General features: G+C 43.3%; 1 protein-coding gene across 2 annotated transcripts in view; it reads right to left on the bottom strand.

The window, feature by feature from the left end:
* LOC122639757 (signal peptide peptidase-like 2) overlaps positions 1-11782 on the bottom strand; it is a 29026-nt gene extending 17244 nt beyond the window's left edge. The window contains exons 1-7 of one of the 2 annotated variants that reach the window (XM_043832700.1): positions 11515-11782; positions 10628-10789; positions 10312-10420; positions 3090-3209; positions 2726-2877; positions 2074-2256; positions 1838-1872 (exon numbers count right to left, since the gene is read on the bottom strand). In XM_043832700.1, the coding sequence (XP_043688635.1) occupies positions 1838-1872; positions 2074-2256; positions 2726-2877; positions 3090-3209; positions 10312-10420; positions 10628-10789; positions 11515-11661 (908 nt within the window). In that variant the 5' untranslated portion in view covers positions 11662-11782. Of the gene's footprint in view, positions 1-1837; positions 1873-2073; positions 2257-2725; positions 2878-3089; positions 3210-10311; positions 10424-10627; positions 10790-11514 lie in introns of both variants that reach the window. The other variant, XM_043832699.1, reaches the window with a different exon arrangement.
* Positions 11783-25235: the final 13453 nt, after the last annotated feature.

Genomic DNA, 25235 nt, shown 5'->3' with positions numbered 1-25235 from the left:
ACTCCTATTGCATCTCATTTTAGACTTTCAACTGCTCTATCACCTCAGACAGATGAAGAGGTGAAGTACATGTCACATGTTCTATACACTAGTGCAGTTGGTTCCATTATGTATGCTATGGTTTGTACACATCCTGACATTTCACAAGCAGTCAGTGTGGTGAGCACCTGTCATGTCCAGGTAAAACTCACTGGGAAGCAGTGAAATGGATACTTAGATATTTGAAGGGGACCTCTGGTGTATGCTTGGAGTTTGGGAGGAATGGTGACAATTTATCTGGTTATGTTGATTCAGATTATGCAGGTGATCTTGACAAGAGGAGATCACTCACAAGTTATGTATTTACTCTTGGAGGATGTGCGGTTAGTTGGAAAGCTACTTTACAGGCTACAGTTGCATTATCTACTACTGAAGCAGAGTATATGGCAGTGACTGAGGCAGTTAAAGAAGCTATTTGGCATAGAGGTTTGTTGGGAGAGCTTAGCATGGATCATGATGTGACTGTTGTCCACTGTGATAGCCAGAGTGTTATTCACTTGACTAGAGATTAGATGTATCATGAGAGGACGAAGCACATTGATGTTCGGTATCATTTTGTTAGAGAGATAGTTGCTCAAGGCAATATCCAAGTGTTGAAGATTGGTACTGAAGACAATCCAGCTGATACGTTGACAAAGCCTTTATGTGCTGCCAAGTTCGAGCATTGCTGAACTTGATTGGTGTTTGCCGCTTTTGAGTTGAGCCCTTGGAAGGGCTATTGGAGAAGAAGTTTTTCAGCTATGTGTTTGCTTGTTGAAGGAAAATTCAAGCCAAGGTGGAGATTTGTTATGTGTGTCTCGAATTCTTGGACCCGATTCGAAGAATGACATGCTCCAACATTTTTTTAAGGCGACCCGAATGGAACTTTTTCTGAGATCTGTGATGGTAGCGGAGGGCTTGGGTGAAGCCCCCGCGGTACAGTTCGACCCGACCCGATGGATCAACCCGGATCCGATGGAGTATTATTTATGTTCTTTACCCGCTTTATTGTAAAGATAGTAAGATTTGGGGGGTTTTCGTTTTAGGGTTTTCGGGAGAGAGCAGCAGCGCCGTTTTGGGTGTTCTTGAGAGTTCTTCATTGTAACTTTCTCCGATTTACATAGTGAAACAGCTTCGCCTTCGCCCGTGGATGTAGCACACCATACTGGTGTGTGAACCACGTTAAATCTTTGTGTCATCTTGCTCTGTTTTTGTTTCTTTTCGTGTTTTGGTTGGTGTTTTGCTCTAACACCAACCAATACATAGGACTGTAGAACTTTAGCCCCTCCAAGCACAGACTGTTTAGTTATTGAGTAAATATACTAAGAAACAATTAAGAAAGTGGAGAGTTTATGATGCAAGGCATGCAAGGGATCACTTCCTACAAAAACATGGCTAAGAAATTGCATGGTGAGTATTCCACCAAAATTTCCAGCATAAGCATTAAAGCACTTGATAATAGGCATGCAAACTATCAACAAAGTCTCAAATCTGTGGCTCTAGTTTGAGATAGAATAGATTGTAAGACTAATTAAAGGCAAGAAAAGAAAAAAGAGAAACAGAAATAAAAGATGGCAAGTGACAGTAGATACTACTATGGAGGGATGACTGAAAGGCAAAAGACCATTTGGAACAGATAAAACACAAACACAGCAGAAGCCATTCGAAAAGGTGATGCATCCAAGCCCTAACTACCTACGCATATATCATGTTCTTTACAAGGGAGGGAACATTGTAGCTGGTTTGGCATCAGCTGATCACTGTTGTAATACAACAACAAATACATGAAAATGAAAGGAACAAGAGAAGACTTTAATACCTTGATAACAAAGCCACCAAGCAAGTTTGCAGGCCCTGGAAGCACAGGAAACTGAAAGATTCAGTCCTTTGAAAATAAGGACGTATAGCAAGAGCTGGTGTTCCAGCCCTCACTTCCATAATCATGCAAGAAAACTCTTAATATACAATAATGCATCTGCATGAACAAGTAATGACGACATTGTCTACTTCCCACACATGTCATATGCATAAAAGGAAGGAAAAGAACAAACACACCTCTACACCTCCAATACAAAATAGAACCACCAAAACCTCCATGAACCAGGAGGACATAAGCTTGTAAACCATAACCAAGAAGCATGAAGCAATCACAACAAAAAGGACTGCTGATGTTGAGGTAATGTCCACAACACCACTACCACCTGTGTCTTCATCATTTACAAATTCTTCTGTAGCATCCTACAAACACAAAACCAATTTATTTATCAAATCAACAAACCAAATAAATGAAAGATACACACCCTTCATAGGGGAAGAAAGATTCCTTGGAGAGTCACTCGTCTTATAGATTCCTTTGATATTTCGCTTCCAGCAAGGGATTATTTTACAATGGAACTTGAAGTCTGTAAATGAGATGGCTGATGAACAGGCAAAGCAGGAGGTTGTGCAGTCTAGAAACTGTTATGGGGGGATTCTGCTCCTTGATGAGTTGCTAGTGGGGCACAGGAGTTTCTTTCTTTGTTGTGATTTTTATATTAGTCATGGGTTGCCTTGTCTCTAAGGCTTCTTGCATCTTTATTTTTCTTTCTCCTTCAATAAATCGTTACTCATAAAAAAAGAATAAGCAAAAAAAAAAAAATTTTTTTTTTTTTTTGGGGGTGGGAGTGGGGGGAGGGGAGGGGAGGGGGTGGGGAGGGAGGAGGTGAACCTTCAATAGCTTATCATGCTCAATCATTGCTTCTCGGGTACTCCATGCAGACCAATATGATGCACACAAGATGGTACCAACTGCCATAAGCCATAAAAACACCTCTGCTATATCAACCAGAGGACGTTCTGGAGAGTATAGCTGCACAGAAACTGAGAAAACCTTGAAACATTAGAATATCTTGAAGCTAACAGCACCAAGAAAGAGAAAATGAAAGCAAATGAAATATCAGATAAGATATTATCAGGAAATGGAATAAGATCTATATCTTAAGAACAAATTATGAAGCCAAGCATCAAATAAGTGCTGAAAGAACAATAATTGAATTCTCCATGACCCCATGCAGAACTAGAGAAAGTTGTACCAGAGGAATTGCTTTTTAAACTGTTCTTCAAACTTGCACCCGCATCTTTTGGAAGCATCACTGCCGGTATATGTATATTGAGATCTGTTTCATTCGATTCACAGACCATCTTGTAGAGCTCTGCAGTAAAAAAGAAGAAAACAGCTTCAGCACTCAATCGGCACCAGAAAATCGTATAATGATGTGCGTTAATAGTATACTAGTAATTGTGGGAGGGGGCAAACCCGTATTTTCTTTTTCTTTTAATGGATAACGGTGAAAAAGACATGTAGGCTGATCGACTTATCAAGTTAATTGATGACAGAACACTTACAAAACCCCAATACAAATCAGATCATTACAGATAACCGAACAGATGAAACCCTAAAACCCCAAGATTAAAGCGTCTAAATCCCTGATTGATAAAAACAACCCGTAATATGGTAATAGAAGAACAGCCCAAATCTCCCTGTCAGCATATTGACCTGCTTGGCTTGGTGGCCTGCCACATTATTGATGGATTTATGCCTCCAATTGAACTTCATTAGGTCTAAGCCATAATTTTGCACTTCATGTTTTCCTTGAAGGAGCATGAGAATCTCTTCAGTTTCTTTTGAGGAGAGCTAAATAAGTCCCCCCAAAAAAAATTACAGCACTACAATCTTAGAAAGCTAACATCATTCAAATTCAAAGACACAAACACCGAGGAGCACGCAGTTTAACATTTTCAGTGAATTTGCAGTACATCTTTCCCCAACAGAAGAAAGGAGAATGTATGATAACTCGAAATTTGGGAGAAGGCAAGCATTAATATGTAAAGCCTAAAGGAAATTCAGGTTCATGAGTCGCAAAAGCGTAGGAGTCACCAAGTCCAAGTTAAGGTTTCAAAGGGGAAAGTTAAGAATAGTGATGACTTATAGTAGAAATTATTTTTGGATATTTATTCGCTGAAGCGTTGATCAACGGACTTAGATAGGTAAAAGTTGAAATAGGTTAGTCTTTGGTTTACTGACAAAAATTGATGGGATGAAATATGACGGGTCCTAGAGGTAGTCAATAAGGATTTTAGGAGGCTAGGGTTTAGGATTCTGGTATTAGGTTATGGAGAATTGAATGCGTATTCAAGTTGGGTCATGTGCAAAGAATTTCAAAAGGCAACACTAAATTGGGCAAAGAATATAAGAGGGGCGGGGGTCCTACATTATTTTCTCTTGTTCAATGGCTCAATGTCCATTTGCAGTTTTTACAGCATTTCTTAAAAAACAATGGCAAGAATATTCTTCTCATTCTTAAAAATGAAAAAAGTGTATTTATATATTGGGTGTCCACTGTCCACTCTCTTTTTAATTAGACCTCATTAGTCCCAAGTCCAACTGAACTATGATTTATTGTTTGCAAAGTCAAACAAGATCCAAACATAAAAACCTTATAAACTATTGCAAACCATTAAGTAGGAATCAAACGAGAAAACAAAGTCCCCAACTTAATCGAGCTTCAAATACGACTAAGAAACCCAAAAATTGTCAAAATACCCCTTCTAAAGGGGCCACAACATAAAGACAGAGAGGAATAACTGAAGACCAGTATCACATAAACACCTAATGAGCCTAGTAATAGGGTTTTCAATAACCAAAATAGCCAACAAAGTACATTAACGGTCCAAACTCTGCCTAGTGCTAATGATACCAACCCCTACATAAGATGATGTATATTAAATGTTGGGGGGAAATCTGAATATATGTATTGGCCACTTGACCCTGTCTTAGCTCAACCCAATAGAGCACATGACTTGGACTAATATTGGAAACAACAACATTTGATACGGTGTAACACACCCAAAAAAAAAAAAAGTACAAAACAAAGTGTTGGCTGAACCAAGAATGAGAGCATGGCTTGAGTGAATTGTTTCTTCACTCACAGCCCCTTCATTTATATCTTTTACTTATGAGCATAATTACAATACAGCTCCTGTATAGCCGACTATGCTTCTATCAGAGGAATAAACAAAGAACAAGAACAAAACACCTAAAATACCCTTATCAGGTTACATAACTCAACACTCCCCCTCAAGTTGGTGCATAAATGTCACACATGCCCAACTTGACTAGACTAGGGTGAAATAACTTTCCACTTAACCCTTTGGTGAACACATCTGCAAGTTGATCGTCGGATTTCACAAAGGATATACAAATCTACCCACTTTCTAACTTCTCCTTGATGAAGTGTCTGTCGATCTCCACATGCTTGGTACGGTCATGTTGCACTGGATTGTGAAGCAATGTTGATTGTTGCTTTGTTGTACAGTACAACATCATCGGATGATGAACAGAACAACCAATATCCTGGAGTAAACTTTGAAGCCACAAAAGTTCACATATGCCCTGGGCCATGGCACGGAATTCAGCTTCAACGCTAGACCTAGCCATCACATTTTGCATTTTACTTTGCCATCTGACAAAGTTATCTCCTAACATGAAAGAAAAACTCGTCCGAAACTTGTCGAAACCACCGAGTTAACTCGGTTTCGCAGGTTTCCGAGACGAGTTGAAGGGGGATTTTATAAAATTCTTGGATTCGACCGGGTTTCGATGGTTTCGACCGGGTTTCGACTGGTTTCGACCATATTTCGATGGTTTCGACACATATGCCCATCGAAACTAGGGGAAACTTGGCTCAAAACTAGGACAGACAGATATTTATGCCAAGAACCAGGACAGACACTCAATTATGTCTAATATCATTTAAGTAAATGTTTTTGTATTTGTATTTCATTTACTTAAGATATTATTCATAAATAAGCAAATACCCCCTATTTGAATCCAATAAAAATAGTTAAAAAAAGTCAACCCCTCAGTTCAAGAACAAAAACTGGAATTTCAACAGTAAGTGCAATTTTCAACTTTCTAATGCTGGGGTTTTTCTCAAATCTAAAAATTCCATAAATCTTAATATGGTAAAACATTGTTAAAAATCAAAAGTGCGGTAAAATATTCATTAGTTTTGATGTCCAAAAAAATATTTTCATTCAGAGCGATTTTGACAACATTCGCGCACACCAAATTAAGTTTGACCGGTACATAACTCCTTCAATATAAATCAGATTTAAGCAATCTTGGACTTGTTGGAAAGCTATCAAAACAAAGCTTTCTAACAAATCCAAGATTGCTTAAATCTCATTTATATTGAAGGAGTTATGTTCCGGTCAGACCTTATTTGATACCATGTCCAAGAACAATATACAGTATCAAACTTGGATCAAAACCACAAGTAATATTTTTAGTTTTCTCTATGTGAAACTAATGCATGGATTGGGTTTAAAATGTCAAAAATAGGCAGCACAACAAGAATCAGGGCAAAAAAACAACTTCTGGGCCTCGAAACCAAGGTTCGAGTTAGCCTGGAGAAAGTCCCAGGTTTCGACCGAGATATGTTCGAAACCGAGACGAACTCAGTTTCTGGCTGGTCGAAACCCGAGTTTTAGAACCTTGCCTCCTATAAAGGTACAATAGCCTGAAGTGGATTTTCTGTCTGGGTTACCACCCCAGTCAACATCTATGTACGCCTCAATGCAAAGGTGATCATATGGAGACAGGAGAATCCCTTTCCCTGGAGCTGACTTCAAATAGTGGAGAATACGAAAAACAGCAACCATATGGGTGGAGTAGGGATCATGCATGAACTGACTGACCAGACTAACAACAAATGCAATGTCTGGTCTGGTATGGAAGAGATAGATTAGTTTTCCCACCAACCTTTGATAGTGCCCCTTATGAACAGGATCACCATCCTTCTCTTGTAGACGAGTAGTAGCCTCCAAAGGGGTGTCACATGGGTGACATCCTAACAAACCAGTCTCTGAAAGTAAATCTAGAACATATTTTCTTTGGGAAAGAAATATGCCTTTGGGAGAACGAGCAACTTCAATCACAAGAAAATACCTAAGTTGTCCTAGATCTTTGATTTCAAATTCTCGTCCCAAGAAAGTTTTTAGGTAAGAGACTTCATCTGCATCATTGCCAGTGTGTCGTCGACATAGACTATGAGAAGAGTAACCTTATCACCATTCCGCTTGATGAACAAGGTGTTATTAGCATTGCTTTGTTTGTACCCCACAGAAATCATTGCCTTATAGAACCTGCCAAACCAAGCCCGAGGAGATTGCTTCAGCCCATATAATGCCCTCTTCATTCTGCAAACCTTCCCACGAGTCTTGTCATAAGAAAAACCTAGAGGGATCTCCATATAGGCTTCCTCCTCCAGCTCTCCATGAAGGAAAGCATTTTTAACATCCAATTGCTGCAAATCCCAGCCAAGATTGACAGCATAAGAAAGCAAGACCCGAACGGTGTTCAACTTTGCCACTTGGGCAAATATTTCCTGATAATCAATCCTATAGGTTCTAGTAAAGCAATCAATGAAAGAAACAAGCCATCTATGGCCAAAATAGAAACACAACGGACAGGGCCCCACACATCAGTATGAACTAAAGCAAAAGGAGAAGTGCTTCTGGAAGAGTAAGTAGAACGAACTACTTAGCCAAGACATAGGCTTCACATAAAAACTCATCCTTATTACAACTTTGAACTAACTGAGGAAACAAGAAAGCTAAAGTGCGAAGAGGACGGCGACCAAGCCGACGATGCCATAGATGGAGATTCGTAGAGGTTGCTGAATGTAACTGATAAGCCGAAGAGGAAGCAGATGGTGGAGTAAGCGGACCCATGTCGAGTATGTAGAGACCACCATGTACCTTACCATCCCCAATCGTGTGACCTTGCACCAGATCCTGTATGACACAATGAGAGGGAAAGAAAGTTATTTTGCAGTTCAAATCTCGAGTTAAACTACTAATGGAAAGAAGATTAGTAGGAAATTAAGGAACATACAAAACAGAATTTAGGGTAATGGTAGAAGAGCAATGAATGGAACCCTTTCCACGAATGGGAGAAAGGGAACCATTGGCTGCTCAAACAGTATCTTTTCCAGAACAAGGGAAATAATGATGAAACACATGAGAGGAACCAGTCATGTGGTCAGTGGCACCGGAGTCAATTATCCAAGGACTAGAGACAACCGATGCACACTCACTACCGACCAGAATACCTGAGGCAAAGTAAGAACCAGATGAGGCAGCAGGCACAGGTGCAGTAGAAGGTGCAACAGAAGATGGCTAGAGCATATGACGGAGGGCTAGTAGCTCATCCTGAGTAAAACCAGTGTCAACAGAGGGGACTGTACCAATAGGAGCAGCAGCTTCAGTCAGGTTTGCCTTCGGTTTGGGCTTCCCCTGACCTCATTTCGCCTCAAAATCAGCAGGTTTCTCATTAACTTCCAACACTGAGCCTTAGTGTAATAGGGCCTGCGGCAATGCTCACACTTGACAGGCTCTTTGGAGGCAGCATTACCACTGTCAGTAGTGGCAATAGAATCAAGGCTAACAGTGGTCTGTAGGGCAGACCGAGTAATAGTAGGAGCATGTAGCATCGCAGCCCGACTAGTCTCCTCAGTATGAATCATGGCAAAGGTCTACTCTAGTGTAGGGAAGGGAGACTGGTTCAACACTTGCATCCGAATAGGATCATACTCCACATTCAGACCAGCCAGGAAATCGTACACACGGATACTGTTAAGGTGTTGATGGTAGGTAGCAACATCAATAGGTGTAGAGGGCTGATAAGTGGAGTAATGTTCCAATTGCTGCCACAAGCTTTTGAGGGCAGCATAGTATGTAGAAACAGACAACTCCTTCTGAGTGAGATCATGAGCCTTCTTGCGAATCTCATACACTTGGGCAGCATTCCTAACACGCCCATAAGTCTCCTTGGCGGCACTCCAAATCTAATGAGTTGTCCCCAAAAGCATGAAGTTGTCGGACAGATCTGGTTGTATAAATTGCAACAAATAAGACATGACCATGGCATCATCGGACAGCCACTTCTCTTGCGGAGGCCCAGTTGTAGTTGGCATGGGGATAGTCCCAAGTATGTGAACAATCAGCCCTCGATCAGCAATGGTCAAATAGGTGGTCCGAGACCACTTAAGATAGTTGGAGCCATCGAGCTTGATTGGAGTTGAAAGTGGAAGAAGTTCTGTCCGGGGCTGTCCATCTTGCTCAGAGGGTGCACCAGTCCAACAAGGAAGGAAGACCCTATGTAATCAGTCAAGAGAACCAAAAACCTTAAGATCGATAAGAGAGACAATTGATCTCAAGAGAGGGAAAAAGGAATCTCCAATAAAACTCAGAATCTGAGGTTGAAACTATTGTTGAAGGAGACTCTTGATGGTAGAAATCAACTCTGAAAATAACAACACCAATCTAAAAAGGTGAGCTATAAGAGGCAATTATCAAACACCTGTTGGCCACTCTTGTATGCTGAAATTGATTCAGAGAAGGGAAATCTGAAAGAGACTCAAACAAAAAGGTTGGCAGAAATGGAGAGTGATTCTAAGGTAAAACAAACTCCTCCAAAAGAAAAAGCAACTGAAAGGAAGAAAGAAGCCTCCTAAACCATAAAAATCGATAAGTTTCAGGTTTTTAGAAAACCTTGAAATAAAGAGATCGTTTGGATTAAGAAGCTGTTCAGAGGAGTTCAATCTCAAGAAAGATGTTGCAAAGGAGGTGCAGGTGAAGTTCCAAAAAAGGGAAGAAGAGCGTACAAGAGAAAAAAGGCTAAGTCTTCAAGAATTTGGAAGTCTGCAATACCGCAGGAAAGGAGCAGCATCTATTGAGCAAAAAAAAAATTCAAATCATAAGAAAGACGGGAGGTAGGATAGAGGGCAGCAACTAGATCGAAAGATCACCTCAATAGTGCTGCCCTAAGGTGAAGAAGAGAAACCAAGAGAAGAAGGAGAGAAGAGATCGAAGGTAGAAGAAAGAGAAAGGAGAAGAGATGGAGGTTGTGGAAGCTTGGATCAGAATAGGGTTAGCTTTGATACCATGATAGCAGAACCAAGAATGAGAGAATGGCTTGAGTGAATTGTTTCTTCACTCACAGCCCCTTCATTTATATCTTTTACTTATGAGCATAATTACAATACTGCCCCTGTATAGCCGACCATGCTTATATCAGGGGAATAAACAATGAAAAAGAACAAAACACCCAAAATATCCTTATCGGCTTATATAACTCAACACAAAGTAAAGCCAGAAGTTTGGAAGTGTCCTCGAATTATAGAAGCACTTTTGAGTACCTCCAAAAAATAAACCCAATTAAGCAACATAGAAGAAAGGACATGGTGTTACCTGTCTTATAATTTATAATTAGGATTGCTGAAGCACCAGCAGCTTGTGCAACATTTGCCTTTTTTGTGAATTTGCAGTTACCTCGTTCAACCAGGATGACTTCTCCAGAGAGCTGCGGAAAAGGTCACGAATTCCAAACAATCAACCAGAGTTATAAAGTGATCAAATCTTACAGTTCACCATTCCCAAGAAGACATGCATTTCATGAATGTATATATGGATTTATACATGCCTGCGCCTCCAGTCTATCTGTCTATGAGCAAGTATATATGTATTTCTAGAATCCATACGTATAAAGATACAAAAAGAAAGGACAAACCTTATTCTTAGGTGTGCTACAACAATCTGGAGGATCCGAGAGGATAAGCTTAGTTTGATTTGCATGCTTCTCCTTCGACTCCATGGTGGTGCCGAATCGAGCACCAACACCTACAAACTCACTGCCTTGTTTACCATCCACCCAAGTTTGGACTTTAACCTAACAAACAGCAGGTAGTAGAATAAATGTTCACAAGAGAATAAACATTGAGGGAAAAGCAAGATTAACCAAAGCAGCGACTCGAATGAGATAAGTATAGTGGGCAAAGTTTATGGTGCGATGAGATAACATAGAAGAGAACTATGTATGCCCCTATGTAACAATCTTTGTAGGAAATCAAATACATTAGCTTCAAAAAGGGGAATTACAAATCACAATTTCTCTCAGCTCAAGTAGCCTAAACATATCACAATTTTCTTTCAAATTGCAGTTCCTATAAGGGAATTACACACCACAAATTCTAAAATCAAATAAAGATGCACATATACAACTAGAACCAAATAGCTGCAGAAACGGCAGATAACTTCGCCGTCCAGGAAAAAATAATTTTTTTGTGGGGAAGGGGAATACTAAGTGGAAACTATAAGAAGAAATTCAACCGAAACTCTATTTCATATCTCATCTTCAGAGAAAACAATTAGAAAGATGATGGATTCCAAGTCAAAGATTAACTACAAATAGCATCCACAGACAATTATAGAAAGACCAATTTCTTAAATTTGGACGAGTATTATCTTCAAGGCCATCATTTCATTATACACTCCATATTAGCTCAAAATGGAAAACCCAAAAAAGGAAATACTCGAACATAGAACGAGGAGAAATATACGGAACCCAGTTGACGTGGGTAGGAGAGAGAAAAGTAGTTGTGAAGAGTGAATTACCAAAACGAAGTTGTTGTTACAACCAGGCTTACTCGGAGCCTGATCGTCTTGTTGTACGATGTCCCCCGCATACACCGAATATGGAAGACTAACAAATACAAGCAGGGCAGCCAAAGAAACTGCCCGTAAGAATATCTGTAAATCCATCGAATTCTTTAGGTTGAGAACTCCTCTCCTCCTCTTGCGCTCCACAGGCCTAGATGTGCAGATTGGACTTTCCCTTCACAATTCACATCAGAACTGCAAGTCCAAGATAGAAACCATTTAGACAGAAACCATTTTCAAAAGTCTTCGAAGACACGCTTCGTTCATATCAGAGAAATTTATGCACTTAAATACTTTATACATTTTTAACCTTCCGAACACCAAACCCTCCCCCACGCCCGCCATCACCCACACTTTCCCAGTTTCCCTCCCTCCCCCCCCCCCCCCCAACCCCAACCCCAACCCCAACCCCGCCATCCCAAAAAGATATTTTATAAACGGAACCAAAAAGAAAAAAGGCTACCTGGTCGCATGGCTCCTGCACCAAGATGGCTAGATATAGTTCAACCCTATCCCATGGAAAGTACCACTCTATCCCCATGAAAAAACGAAAATCCTGCCCAAATCAATGCTTGCACGTGCACTCCTATTAGCCAAGGCGCACATGCAGGCTCAAGAGGCCCAAGCGATGTTCTCTTGCCTAAGAAAAAAAATACACAATTATATCAACAGTGACTCACATCAACGATGATTATTATTGATTATTATTATTATTATTATTATTATTATTATGAGAGCTTATTCTAGGCGCATAGCTCTTGCGCCAATGTGGGGGCCAATGAGAGTAGATTTAGGGGGAATCAGTTGGAATGGGTTTTTGAGTTTACTAGGGACTAAATGGTAAAAACACGTGATCATGTGTTTGGGCATAGGAATCTCGCGACCAGTTAGTATTATTTATTTCTTATTATTATTCAATCTCACTCGAAACAAAGTATCAGTATCTTGACGGGCAAAACCATGGTTTTAAGGGGTTGGGAATTGGGATCATAACAACCAAAAGTATCAAAAAACATGGGAGGACAAAATGGTAAAAAAATGAAGTATCAACATCTTGAGGGGCAAAAATATGTGTGCCTAAAACCATAACTTCAATGTCATGAATCTTTGAAATGTTCCCAAGTCAATATTAAGTTATGAATAAAATTGGAAATAAATTATTTTCACATTTTTCGAATAAACATGTGTGATTTCTGCCAAGATTTTACCATTGTTTAAAAAATAAGAAAAAATGTTATATTAAACCAGAAAACCCCCAACTTAAGGAAAAGATGATATAACCTTCTTGAAGGGAAAAATAAAAGGTTTGTGCGTGATCTTATCAAAGTTGATGAAAAAGAAGTTATAATTTTTCATTTTTTGTCCTTTGATTTAAGGATCGAGGTTTCCTCAACGCACAACAAAGGAGGAATTACGTCATTAATAGGCATCATTGGCCTTGGATGGGTGTCAAGGACAGTTGAGGGAATTTGAGACCTCTAACAAATAAGGGTAATAATACAGACCCCAGATGGATAGGTGTTTCTTGCACCCTATATCTCTTTCGGGCAAAAGATCACTCTGCCTGGTCTTATAGTTCCTGCATCAATGCAATGTCCAATGAGAATGCATACAAGGGCATCAACATGGATGGGATTTTGATTTCATAAGTGTGGGATGGTAAAATCACATATCCTATGTTTGGGCACAAGAACCATGCGACTAGGCAACATTCTTTTTCTCATCTCTTTATTCGGATTGAGATCGTTTGCATCCTATGGTTGAGCAGCCATTGTGCTGAAGACCGCCACATGGATTCCATGCTCATTCAATGGTTTGTAGAATCCAACCATTTCAAAATTCAAAATTACCGCTCAAATTTAAAAAATGTTAGGCCGTCGAGGAGCTCATCTACCAACCATTGGATCGGCATGGAATCTACATGGCGGCCTGGGAGTTGAGCGCAAAATGATGGCCGCTCAACCCCAGGCCGTAGACGAGCTCGATCGTTCTTCATCCTTAGGGGAAGAGAATTGCTATGACGTTGGAGGACTATTTTCCTCTCACATGGATTCTTTATTATTTTATCTCTCTTGCTCTTGCCATGTGGGACTCATGTGAATGATACTGTTCTCTACACTGCCATTGATAGGGCATGCAAATTCCCTCTTTGTAATTCTCAGTGTCTAATACCAAATTAAACACCACCTACCATGAGATAGGTCAGCTAATCTAACCCACTTTTAGTATTAGTCAAAATTTTATGGGTTTTTGGAGCATTGGCTGAAATAATGTCATCAAATCCCCATATGGATCCGGGGATCCACCAACGCAATACTAGGTTATAGAAGAATCGTTATCGTCTCCTATTCGCTGCCCGAACAAGATCGTCCTGTCCCCTCACATGGGGGAGCAAAATGACGCCCTAACCCTCTGCCTGAACACACTGCCCAAGGGAGGTTAAGTCATCATTTGGCACCCCATATGAGGGTCTTGTTTGGGCAGCAAACAAGAGAGGATAAAAATTATTATAAAAGGTCAACGATATTTTAAAACATTTAAAAAATAAAATTCTCTATTGATGACAATCATACGAATATCACTTCCACAAGTTGAGTCTTGGGCTAAATCCTCATAGAAAAACTCTTAACCGCAATTATTATAAGGGCAAAGGGTAGTCATGACTCATGCCCCATTGGGAGAACAGGATTGAGGTGATGGTCCAATGTTTTAAGAATCGGGATCGAATCGACTGATGTAATTGGAATTGACCGAGGTCAACCTGGATTTTGACCAATTTGGATTGCTCGATTCATATTGAATTTCTAGGGTTAAGATATGTTTTGATCGATTTCTAACCGATCTAGACCGATTCCTATTTAGATCGGATTAGAATTGGTACGAATCTCGATTCTGTTCTTGTAAACCAAAATTGTGTAGTCACAAGTCCCATTACAATCTTTCACATATTTTCTTAAATTATCACATGAAGTATTTAACAAACATGTAATGTAGACAATACCATATTTATTATTTTATTTTATTTTTTGGTAGAAAACGCATTTATTATTTTATAACATCTGATTGAAATATGGGAGAAGGTTTTCCAAGATCGATGTAAGAAGAAATTTGTGTGTTACATCAATGAAGGTTTAGAAAATATGAGAGAATGTCAATGTGGACTCCACGTCTTATTATGTAAAAGGACGTGTATTGAAATTTGCATTCTAACGACAAAATCAAGGAAAATACACAAACCCATAAAATTCCACATAAATCATCATGTTGCATCAGGAAATCGTACAGGGGTCCCTCGAGTGTCGTAACCTGCAAAAGGACCAGGATGACAAAGGAAGGTTCCAGCCAGGGACTCTCCGATGCCTAAGTTAGATCTCTCTGAGTAAACAGATGAATGATAGAATTCAAGATGGGATCATGGAGTAGAATACCTTCCCTTTTATAGTAGAGTGTGGCGGTGTGGACAGTCCCAATTGACGGAGAGTAGTCTTTGTAGTTGATAGAGTCCCTAAGTAGCAGGGTTCTTTCCTGAGTGGTTATCCTTCTATGGGAGGTGGTGTCTCGATAGAGTTGAGGTTTCCGATAGGTAGATGTTGATGTGTGCAGATAGAACATTAGGTGTTTGTGTATATCTGGGACTATAGGCGGCGGTCTAGAACCTAGAGTCCTTGTTCGACCATGCTTGCTCGTTCGAAGGTGATTCGCATCCATTATCCGTACCGGGGGTTCATGTTCAATTGACGTCCTGCGATCCGCGCCAGGGGGTTCATACCCGATTGACGCCCTTCGATCAGTGCTCAGGGTTCACGCCCGATGGACGCCCTTCGATCCTCGCCCAAGGTTCACTCCCAATGGATGCCCTTCGATCCGTGCCCGGGGTTCACGCCCTACGACATCCTTCAATCCGCGCCAGGGGTGACCCGTTCGATCTAATTCGCGCCTGGGGTGGTTCGTGTCCATGCTTAGCTTTCCTCTGGTTCTGACGTGGCCCATCTCCTTGGGTTGGGGACACTCGGCGTCTTTTGAATGGTCCAATTTTTATTGGGGTTCATCATTTGGCCCCCACTCTCTTGGGTCAGGATGTCCAAGAGAGCAGATTTTGTCCTTTTACCCTCTCAGGGGGTTTATTGCGGATTCTTCTTATTGGAGGATGCACCTGCAGATCATTTGGTGTAGGGGGAGAGGTTGTAGGTTCAAACCTCTCCTCTCACACCTTTTTGTCTTTTCTTTCTTTTTTGTAAATATATCCCTTTTCCTTCCCCATTCCTTTTTCACTTTTTCATTTCTCACTTTTGCTTTTTGCTTTTTCACTTTTCTTTCTTGGGATCTTCTCCCTTCCTTGCACTTGGTAGTTGCTTCTTGGTGCCCCCCAAGTGTTTGGCTTTAGGTGGCAAAGACTAGGGTGGTCTACTATTAGCTTTGGCCTTTGGGTTGGCTTACCTTGTGTACTAGCCTTGTGCTTTCTTGGTTATGTCTTCATGTTGTACCTGTGGGGTTCTCTTGTGCTTGGTCTTTCATTTATGACTTGAGCTCTGACCTCGTATCCGCGTCCTTGGTGGGAACCCCGCCCTGGGTCTGCGCCCTGGTGCCCTCGATCCATGCCTGGCGATACTCTGTCGATCCACGCCTGGGTGACGTCCATCGATCGACGCTCGCTCGCACTTCATTCTGCTCGACCCTCGTTCATGCCCAGGCGACGCCCCCGATCGGCGCCCATGACCCCATTCACCGCTTGGCGTCCACGACCTCTCAATCCATTCGGCGCCTGTGGCCTCTCTTCAATTGGTGCCCGGGACCCCGCATTGGATCGGCGCCCTTCAACCCCTCTTCATTCGATGCCCTTAGCTTCTCATTCGATCGGTGCCTGTGGTGCCTCGTTCCTCGATCCACGCCCGGTGACACCTCATTCGGTGATCCGTGCCCAAAGGCGCTCATTCAATGATTCATGCCCGTGAGCTCTCATTCGATCGGGGCTCGTGGTTCATCCTTTAATGATTGGTGCCCATGGCCTCTCATTCGATGATTGGCGCTCGTGACACCCTCATTCGATCGGCGCCTATGGTCAGTCGTTCGATGATTGACCCCCATGGCCCGCTGTTCGACGATTGGTGCTCGTGACCTGCGTTCGACGATTAGTGCCCATGACCTATGGTTAGACGTTCAGTGCCCGTGGTTTGACGATCAACGCTCGTGACCCGCTTTCCACGATCAGTGCCCGTGACCTGTGGTTCGATGATCAGCGCTCTTGACCCACGTTCCACAATCAGCGCCGGTGACCTCGTTCGATGATCAGCGCCCTATATGGATTCGTTCCCTTGATCAGCGCCCGTGACCTATGGTTTGACGATCAGTGCCTGTGACCCGCGATTCGACGATCAGCACCCATGACCTACGTTCCACAATCAGCGCCCGATATGGATTCGTTCCCTTCCTTCTCTTTCTCTCTCTCCTTTTTTTTTTTTTTTTTACTCGTTGATGGTTGTAGGTTGGCCATCTCCTTCTTGTGTCGATTACTTGACGTCAGGAGGACATCGTTTTGAGTAAGTTGCTTGCCTTATATTCATGTCTTCATCCAGCGATTCTGATCTTGCCACCATTATGGTTGGGTCTTCTGGGGAGCCCTCGTTAGGGTCTTCTTCCCCTGTAGACACTATCCCTTCACTGCCCTCCCCTACTACTAGTGAGGAGGATGGGGCCACTAGTGACTCTGGCCCTAGTGGAGGACCCAGTACTTTGCCTATTGCAGACCCTATTAGTAAATTATCTCAGATTTTCAGTGTTGTTACTACCTCAGACCTGGTTTCTCTTCGCCGAGGGTTTCATATACCTCCCGAGATGGTGATTCGTGCCCCTAGACCTAGTGATCGGGCTTTCTCACACCGAGCGGATGAGATCTGTCTCTACCACATCTTCTTCTCCTACGGTCTTCGGTTCCCTATGGCTCATTTTATTGAGTTGGTGCTAGATCATTGGTGCCTCACCCCTGGGCAGGTATTGCCCAACTCCTGGAGGATTATCCTGGGTTTTTATATATTCTTTGCCCGGATGGGTCACGCCGCCACTATTCCCCTGTTCTTGTATTTCTACATGTTGAAGAAGGGGGAAGGTGAATGCTACCATTTCTCACGTCGCATCCTTAGGCCGCATCTCTCTGAGCATGACCTTCTCGAGGGGATCACCAGTTCGGTGAAGCATTTGAGCGATCGCTTCTTCTTTGCCAAGGTCCCCTATGGCTCACTGCGGACTACCTGGGAGGACATTGATATCAAGAGGGTGAACCGCAGTCTCGGGTTGAGTGACTTCGACAGCGAGTCCCTCAGGCGGTGTCAAGGACGTGAGCCATCCAACGTCCAGGAGTTGGACTCCGAGGCATTCCTGTTTCTTTGGAAGCTGAGTCCTGGTAAGATGTTTGGTTCTGTGCTTGATACCTGTACTTGTGTTCTTGTTTTGGAATCTCAATGGCTTGATTTATTGTTGTTGTTGTGCAGTGGCCCTTCGACCGGATATTAATGTCTTCCGCGCTAACCTGGGAAGAGGGCTGCTCAGGGTGGTTCATCTTCTGGTGAGGATGTTTTCATGGCTTCTAGACCTTCCCCTGCTGCAGCTGCTGGTGTCAAGCGAAAGGGGGGGGTCCTGACGCACCTAGTGCTATGAGGAGTGGTCCGCGAGTTATCCTCCCGAGATCGAGGCCTGCTGCTGATGCCCCAAGGCCTTCCGTTCCCCCTGCTACTGTAGTTCAGGGGGTGGCTTCTTCTTTTGCGGGTACGCCTGCTGATCCGCCGACTCTATCTACTGCCGACCAGTCGACTTCATCTACTTTGGTGCTTCCCTGGGAGCTTCAGGAGGGTGCAGTTTTGACTCGTCCTGGTGTACCTTGTGAGTGGCTGGACCTGGGGAGGCTTCGAGCGAAGTGTACGACCCTGCAGGGGATGAGTGACTCACTTCTGGTGCACTCTCTTTATCAGGACATGGCTTCGATAAGTCATATTTCTCCATTTTTTGTTTTCAATGTCATTATGTGATAGGCTTCTGATGCTCTTGTCGTTAATAGGTCCAACATCGCACTATCGAGGCGGTACTCCATCTCGAGCAGAAAGCATTCCAGGAGATCCAGCAGACTTGCAAGTTGCATAGCATAGAGAGGGAGCTCCAGGAGCACCGAGTCACCCAAGAGGAGGCCGCCGTTCGGGTGAGGAGAATGGCTGATGAACTCAGGGTTATGTTTTCCCGGAGCGTGGCTAGGGAGGCTGAGAGTTCAGCCAGGATCCGTGCAATGGAGGAGGAGCTCCGTGATTTGAGGCAGAGTTAGCCGAGGTTGGCAGGCGAGCTGTGGCAGAGTACTAGAAGTCTTCGGAGCTCATGGATTGGTTCTATAAGGAGAACCAGAGGATATATGATGCGGGGATTCAGGACTTGGCAGCCTACGTTCTTGAGGAGACTCCTGGTTATGACTTCTCACGGTTTACAAGTGTTGCGGCATTGCCCTCAGTCATTGCTGTGGCCACCGATGTTCCTGAGGGGGAGAGTACTGTGGCGCCCGAGAAGGGGGTTACTCGGCCTGATGAGGGCGTTGTTCCTGCATAGGAGGGCGTGGCATGCCCACCTGAGGCTAAGATGGCTTCTCCTCCTGAGGAGGATGTGACTCCCCCAGCGGAGGTCTCTTGCTCTTTTGTGCATATGGTATGTTGGACTTATGGATTCTGAACTCTGAGTTGTAATTACTGTGACCTTCTTTTCTGATTATGTGTAGTTAACTTCTTACCTTCTTCGCGTACTATTTCTTGTGGTTGATGTGTATGGTCTATCTTCGGTACTCATTTGATCCTGGTGGCTTATTGCTTTAATGGTTCTTGGACCTTAGTGGTCTTCGGACCTCGGTGGTCTACGGACCTCGGTGGCATTGCACCTTGGTCTACGGACCTTGGTGGCATTACGCCTTGGTGGTCTACGGACCTTGGTGACATCTCGCCTCGGGTGGTCTACAGACTTTGGTGGTCTACGGACCTTGGTGGCATTGCGTGTTACATCTGTGCCCAAACCCTGATCGAACTCCGAATGTAGGTCCGGAACCCGATGGATCCTGGGTCTTACCCACTAGCAACAGGTGGTGCACAGACCCGGTGATCATTTTTTAGGGGGAAACTCCAGTGATGTCATACCTACCGATCCGGAGGTAGCTACCAGACTTGTGTTGCTGTTCCATACACAAATTGATGGACAACCTAAGGTACAACCCCTACTTAACCGAAATAGGAATAAATTCATTTTTAAATATTTAAATGGGATTTAATGGCCATAAATTATACAAAGACAATGCCCTAAGCATGGCATAGGTCTCGGTGGGGCTCGAATGCAGAAGTAGCAGGGTTTTACCTATTGGTCCATCCATACTGGTCTATTGGATCAACCAGTGGATCAACCAGTACTGCAATACTGCTCAGGTTTCATCTCAGGTGCGTGGGTCCCACTATCTCGCACCTCGGGTCACCTCTCCGTACTCAAAATGACCCATGGAAATATTGCCCTAACAATGTGACCCTGTGGGCCCACTTTGGAGCCATTTGCATTTAAGAATGAGTTCTTAGAATACATTCTCACTAAAAATCAGATTCAACCAAACAAGCCTTAGTGGCTGGACATAAAAATAAGCCATCCTTAGACCAAAATCTCCCCCGCTGAATTCGTTGAAGAGAAAGAAGAGAAGGAGAAGGAGAGAGTGAAGGGAAGAAGAAGAAGGTGGAGCTAGGACTCATCGTTGAGCTTGGACCCTTCAAGGTAAGCCTAACCCAGCCCTTCCCTGTTGCCTCCTAGCCATTTCCATGGCTGCAACCCTGATCTACTTTCTGTTATGGCTGCACAACCATGTACCCATGAGTTCTTTGATAAAAACCATGCCTTGCTAACCTTAGATGCATGAATCCTGCATGCACATGTAAATCTGCCATGCTTGGCTTATTATCTACCCTTTTTCATAATGATTATATGCTGTGCCTACAAATTTCAGACTTAGTTGATCAATTGCCATGCCATATTGCATGCTTAGATCATGAGAATAAGTGTTGGACATGCTTGCTTTAGATGCATGTTGATATTTGGCTCTGTTCTCTGAAACAGAATTGTTTTAGCATAGTTATAACCTGCTCATTTAGGATTTCTGCTATTTTCTTGCATACAAAGCCATGCATGCTGTCCATAATAGCCAAAAGCTCCAAATTCTCATGCATGTTGATATTTACCTTAGAATCATGTTGAATACCTTCATTGTAACCTGCTGGTACCTCCTGATCATCCATGTAAACCACTGATCCAAGGATCTAAGCCAAAATAGCCTTAACTTTTAAATTTTTGAGCTGTACCAATCGACCACTGCAGGAAACTGAAACCTGTGCTACTCCTAGCTTACCTCTTGGTCTGTAATGCCCCGCATGAGGCCTTGCATGTCATCCTAGCTGAAATCCATGCTTTGTACCTGTGTTTAGAGCTAATCTGACATCTTGAGACGGGTTTTGGGCAACCAAACTCGTATTTGGCATAGAAGCATAACCCAAATCATTGATGGAACTACTACAGTACCATCTAATACCCCTGGTGTGAACCCCTTCCATATCTGTGACTAAAACCCCCACTGGTCTATTGCTACTGGTCCATTGGATAGACCAGTACCAATCAACCACTATAGGATATTGAAGCCTGTGCAGTCCTTAACCTACCCCAAGGTCTGAAACTCCTTTCCTAGGCCTTTGGGTATAAACCTTAGCCTAAAGCTCATTAACTCAGCCCTGTGCCTACACTTGGAGCTATGGGTTGATTGCCACTGGTCCATTGGATAGGCCAGTCCAATCAACTAGTGTAAACCATTGATGAAGAACTTGACCCTAGCCTTTGTAGTTACTTAGAACAGTACTTGGGCACCTTTTGGGTCTAAAACCATAAACCCCTTTTGATTTTTGGCCACAGCAACCTACTTGTCAATTGCCACTGGTCCATTAGATAGACCAGTGCCAATCGACCACTACTGCTGACATGGTAGTTCTGTGTCCTATTTTGGTCTGGAAGTTAGACTACGTTCACCCCTAGACTTTTAGGGTAAAATGGTGTATTAATATAATTCCTCTAATTTATTTACTTAGGCTGTGCTTGTTTGACCGACAACGCACATCCAGGCACTTCTGGGGATCAGCAGTTTTCAGAACCAGTAGTATACAATCAAGGTGAGTGGATATTGGATCATCCTTGTAGGTGTAACCTTGTGAACATATCGAAGATAACAAAATTAATTTTATTATTAATATCTGTATTATATTATTACTTATTTACTTTTGAACAGTGAAATTTCAGTTGTAACTGTGGATTATGATTATGAGCATGTTGATAAAATGATTGATGACTAAAATGCATGCTATGTGAACTGTTAGATTAGATGCCGTAATAGACGGCATGGAAATGAAAGGCATGGTGAGCCGTAGTATGGGCTGCGGGAGCACCGTGCTTTTTATACTGGAAATGAGGTTTGTGGTAGCCCATAGAATGGGATACGGTTGACACCACTTAACTCATACTTATCATGTAGATCATTGGGCTAGGCAAACATACCCTTATGCTATAACCCTTCCCAACAGGGGTGCAGGTGTTGGGTGATCATAGCCTCCTGAATAGCCGAGGGCAGCAGAAGCCAGGTTAGGTCGTCGTGGTTAACTTGGGGTCTGCCAAGGAAGGGAGTCGGTGCTCCCGGACCAGCATAGGTTCCACCCGCAATGATTGAGGTAGCAACCGAAGATCGATAAGGGAACGATTGAGATTGTTGCCCGAGTCATTGCAAGTAGCATAAACCTAGTGACTTAGTTGTGATGCTAGGTGGACTAGAATAAAAAAATTGAACCCAACATGTAGATTGATGATTGTGATGGTTGTACCTGCTTGCATGATTTATTATTCATTCGTTGGGCTCGGTAGAGCTCACCCCTCGTGGATTGTTTCTTTTAGATGATTTTACAGGTGGACATCTCCCTAAGTGGGAGGATCATTACGGATAATTTGGTGATGGTGATCGTGACTATTCAAGTGTGGACCCCTACAGAGGTGATCCCTCTGATGCGGGTGCACAGGATTAGGTTGGAGGAGCTTATCTGATGGCGGTTGTCTTTTTTTTATGTTCATAGAACATTCTTTTTGTGGATAACCGATTGGCCTTTTTTTTTTTTGTATAGCTTACAGATGCAGCTTTTTTGTATTTTGTTATATGATGCTGGGCTATAAAAAAGGCCATGTATGTATCCGGGTTGTGGGTTGACATCCGGGTTACCCGCCCGACCCGCCTAGGGGCTGGTTCAGGGTGTGAAATTGTGCTTTGGTGGTCTACGGACCTTCGTGGCATTACGCCTTGGTGGTCTACAGACCTTGGTGACATCTCGCCTTGGGTGGTCTACGGACTGCGGTGGCCTTGCGCCTTGGTCTACGGACCTTGGTGGCATTGCGCATTGGTGGTCTACGGACCTTGGTGACATTATGCCTTGGTGGTCTACAGACCTTGGTGGCATTGTGCCTTGGTGATCTATGGACCTCGGTGTGGTGGAAGTGATTCGATTGATGAGCAGTATGAGTATATCCAAAATCAACTATTTACTTCAAATAAAATTTCAAATTATCCTTGAAAACTATAATGCAATCTACTGTGTACCATGGCTGACATCTGACTATGCTACTACTACTGTTGTATTACTACTACTACTATTACTACTGGTGACTTTGCTGCTACTACTGGTGGTACTGTTGCTGCTACTGGCAGTACTTCTTCAGTGTTCTGAGTTCCAGGTACAGTCTACCTTCTTGCCCCCCGGAGTTTTCAAGCTGTAGGTCCCTGGACGTATCTACTTGGAAACTATGTACGGTCCTTCCCAGTTAGCCGATAACTTCCCTTCCTTCAGTGGCTGCGATACACTTGCCCTTCTTAGGACTAGGTCTACCTGGTGGAATAGCCTTTCTCTTACTCTAGCATTGTAGTACTTGGCTGTTCTCTACTGATATGTCACGTTCCTTAGGAGTGCCTTCTCACGGACTTCATCTATGAAGTCCAGGTTCGCTCGTAGTCTATCATCATAGGTGCGCTCGTTGAAGTGCAGTACCCTGTGGGACATGGCGAGGACTTCTACTGGTGCCAATGCCTCTGTGCCGTATGCTAGGCTGAATGGGCTTTCTCCTGTGGGCATCCTTACTTTGGTTCGGTATGCCCACAGGACACTTGGTAATTCCTCGACCCACTTCCCTTTGACTCCTTTTAGCCTCTTCTTGATTCCATCTAGCAATGTTCTGTTTGTCACCTCCACCTGAGCAGTGGCCTGTGGGTAGGCTACCGAAACAGGCCGATAGTCAATGTTGTAGCTTTGACAAAAGGCTCTGAATTTGGGGTTGTTGAATTGCTTTCCATTGTGTGAGACTAGAATCCTTGGTACCCCAAACCTGTAGATGACGTCGTCCCAGAGGAACTTCTCTATTTCATTCTCTGTGATTTTGGCCAATGGCATTGTCTCGACCCATTTGGTGAAGTAGTCTATGGCGACCACCAAGTATTTGCGGTTCCCTGATGCAGTTGTGAAATCGTCTAGGATGTCTACCCCCCAAATGACAAAGGGAATGGGGTTGAGGATCGATGTCAATTTGGTGGTGGGTAGATGGGGTACTGGGGCGAACAATTGATATTGCTCGCAAGCCTTGACATACTGTATTGCTTCCTCTTGCATTCGTGACCAGTAGAACCCCTGACGGAGGACCTTGTAGGCTAGAGCTCGTCCTCTCGTGTGGCTTCTGCATATTCCTTCATGGACCTCTGCTAGGGCATACTTGGCTCCCTTGGGTCCTAGGCACCGGAGTAGTGGTGCTGTGACCCCCCTCTTGTATAGTACGCCGTCTAGGATGGTGTACTTTGCAACTCTCATCCTTATTTTTCTCGCCTCGACTTTGTTTTTCGGTAGGATGTCATTCTATAGGTAGTCCAGTATAGGGTCCATCCAGCTAGGCCCCTCCTCAATCTCATTAACCTGCTTCTCCTAGTATGTCAACTCATGCAGTATTTCGACGTAGACGGCACTAGCCAGGTTTTAAAGCTCATCATTAGCTAGCCTAGACAGGGCGTCGGCGGTGGCATTCTCGATCTTGGGAACCTGAACGATCTCGAACTTCTTGAACCCTTCGATCAATGCCCGAGCATGTGCTAGGTATGACGCCATTCGCTCGACCTTCGCCTCATACTCTCCATTTACCTGGTTCACTATAAGTTGGGAATCACTCCGGATGGATAGATGTGTGATTTGAATGGCTTTACCCACCCGAATTCCAGCCAGTAATGCCTCGTACTTTGCTTCATTATTGGATGCTGGGAAGGTGAATCGAAGAGCATACTAGATTCAAAATCCTTCGGGGCTGGTGAGTATGAAGCCAACCCCACTTCCTGCTGCATTACTCGAACCATCTACGTACATCTCCCATGATCCTCGATCATACTCCTCTGGTTCTGCCGCTTTTTGGTCGCCTTCAGGTAGGGTGCATTTGGCGACGAAGTCTGCCAGTGCCTGGCCTTTGATGGCCGTTCGACGTTGGAACCTAATGCCATGTTTACTCAACTCTACTGCCCAGGCAATCAACCATTCGGAGACGTCTGATTTGTGTAGCACCTTCTTCAATGG

This window comes from Telopea speciosissima, chromosome 9 (assembly GCF_018873765.1).
Source record: "Telopea speciosissima isolate NSW1024214 ecotype Mountain lineage chromosome 9, Tspe_v1, whole genome shotgun sequence".
NCBI classification, from domain to species: Eukaryota; Viridiplantae; Streptophyta; class Magnoliopsida; order Proteales; family Proteaceae; genus Telopea; species Telopea speciosissima.
This window is presented reverse-complemented; position numbering and strand designations above follow the sequence as displayed.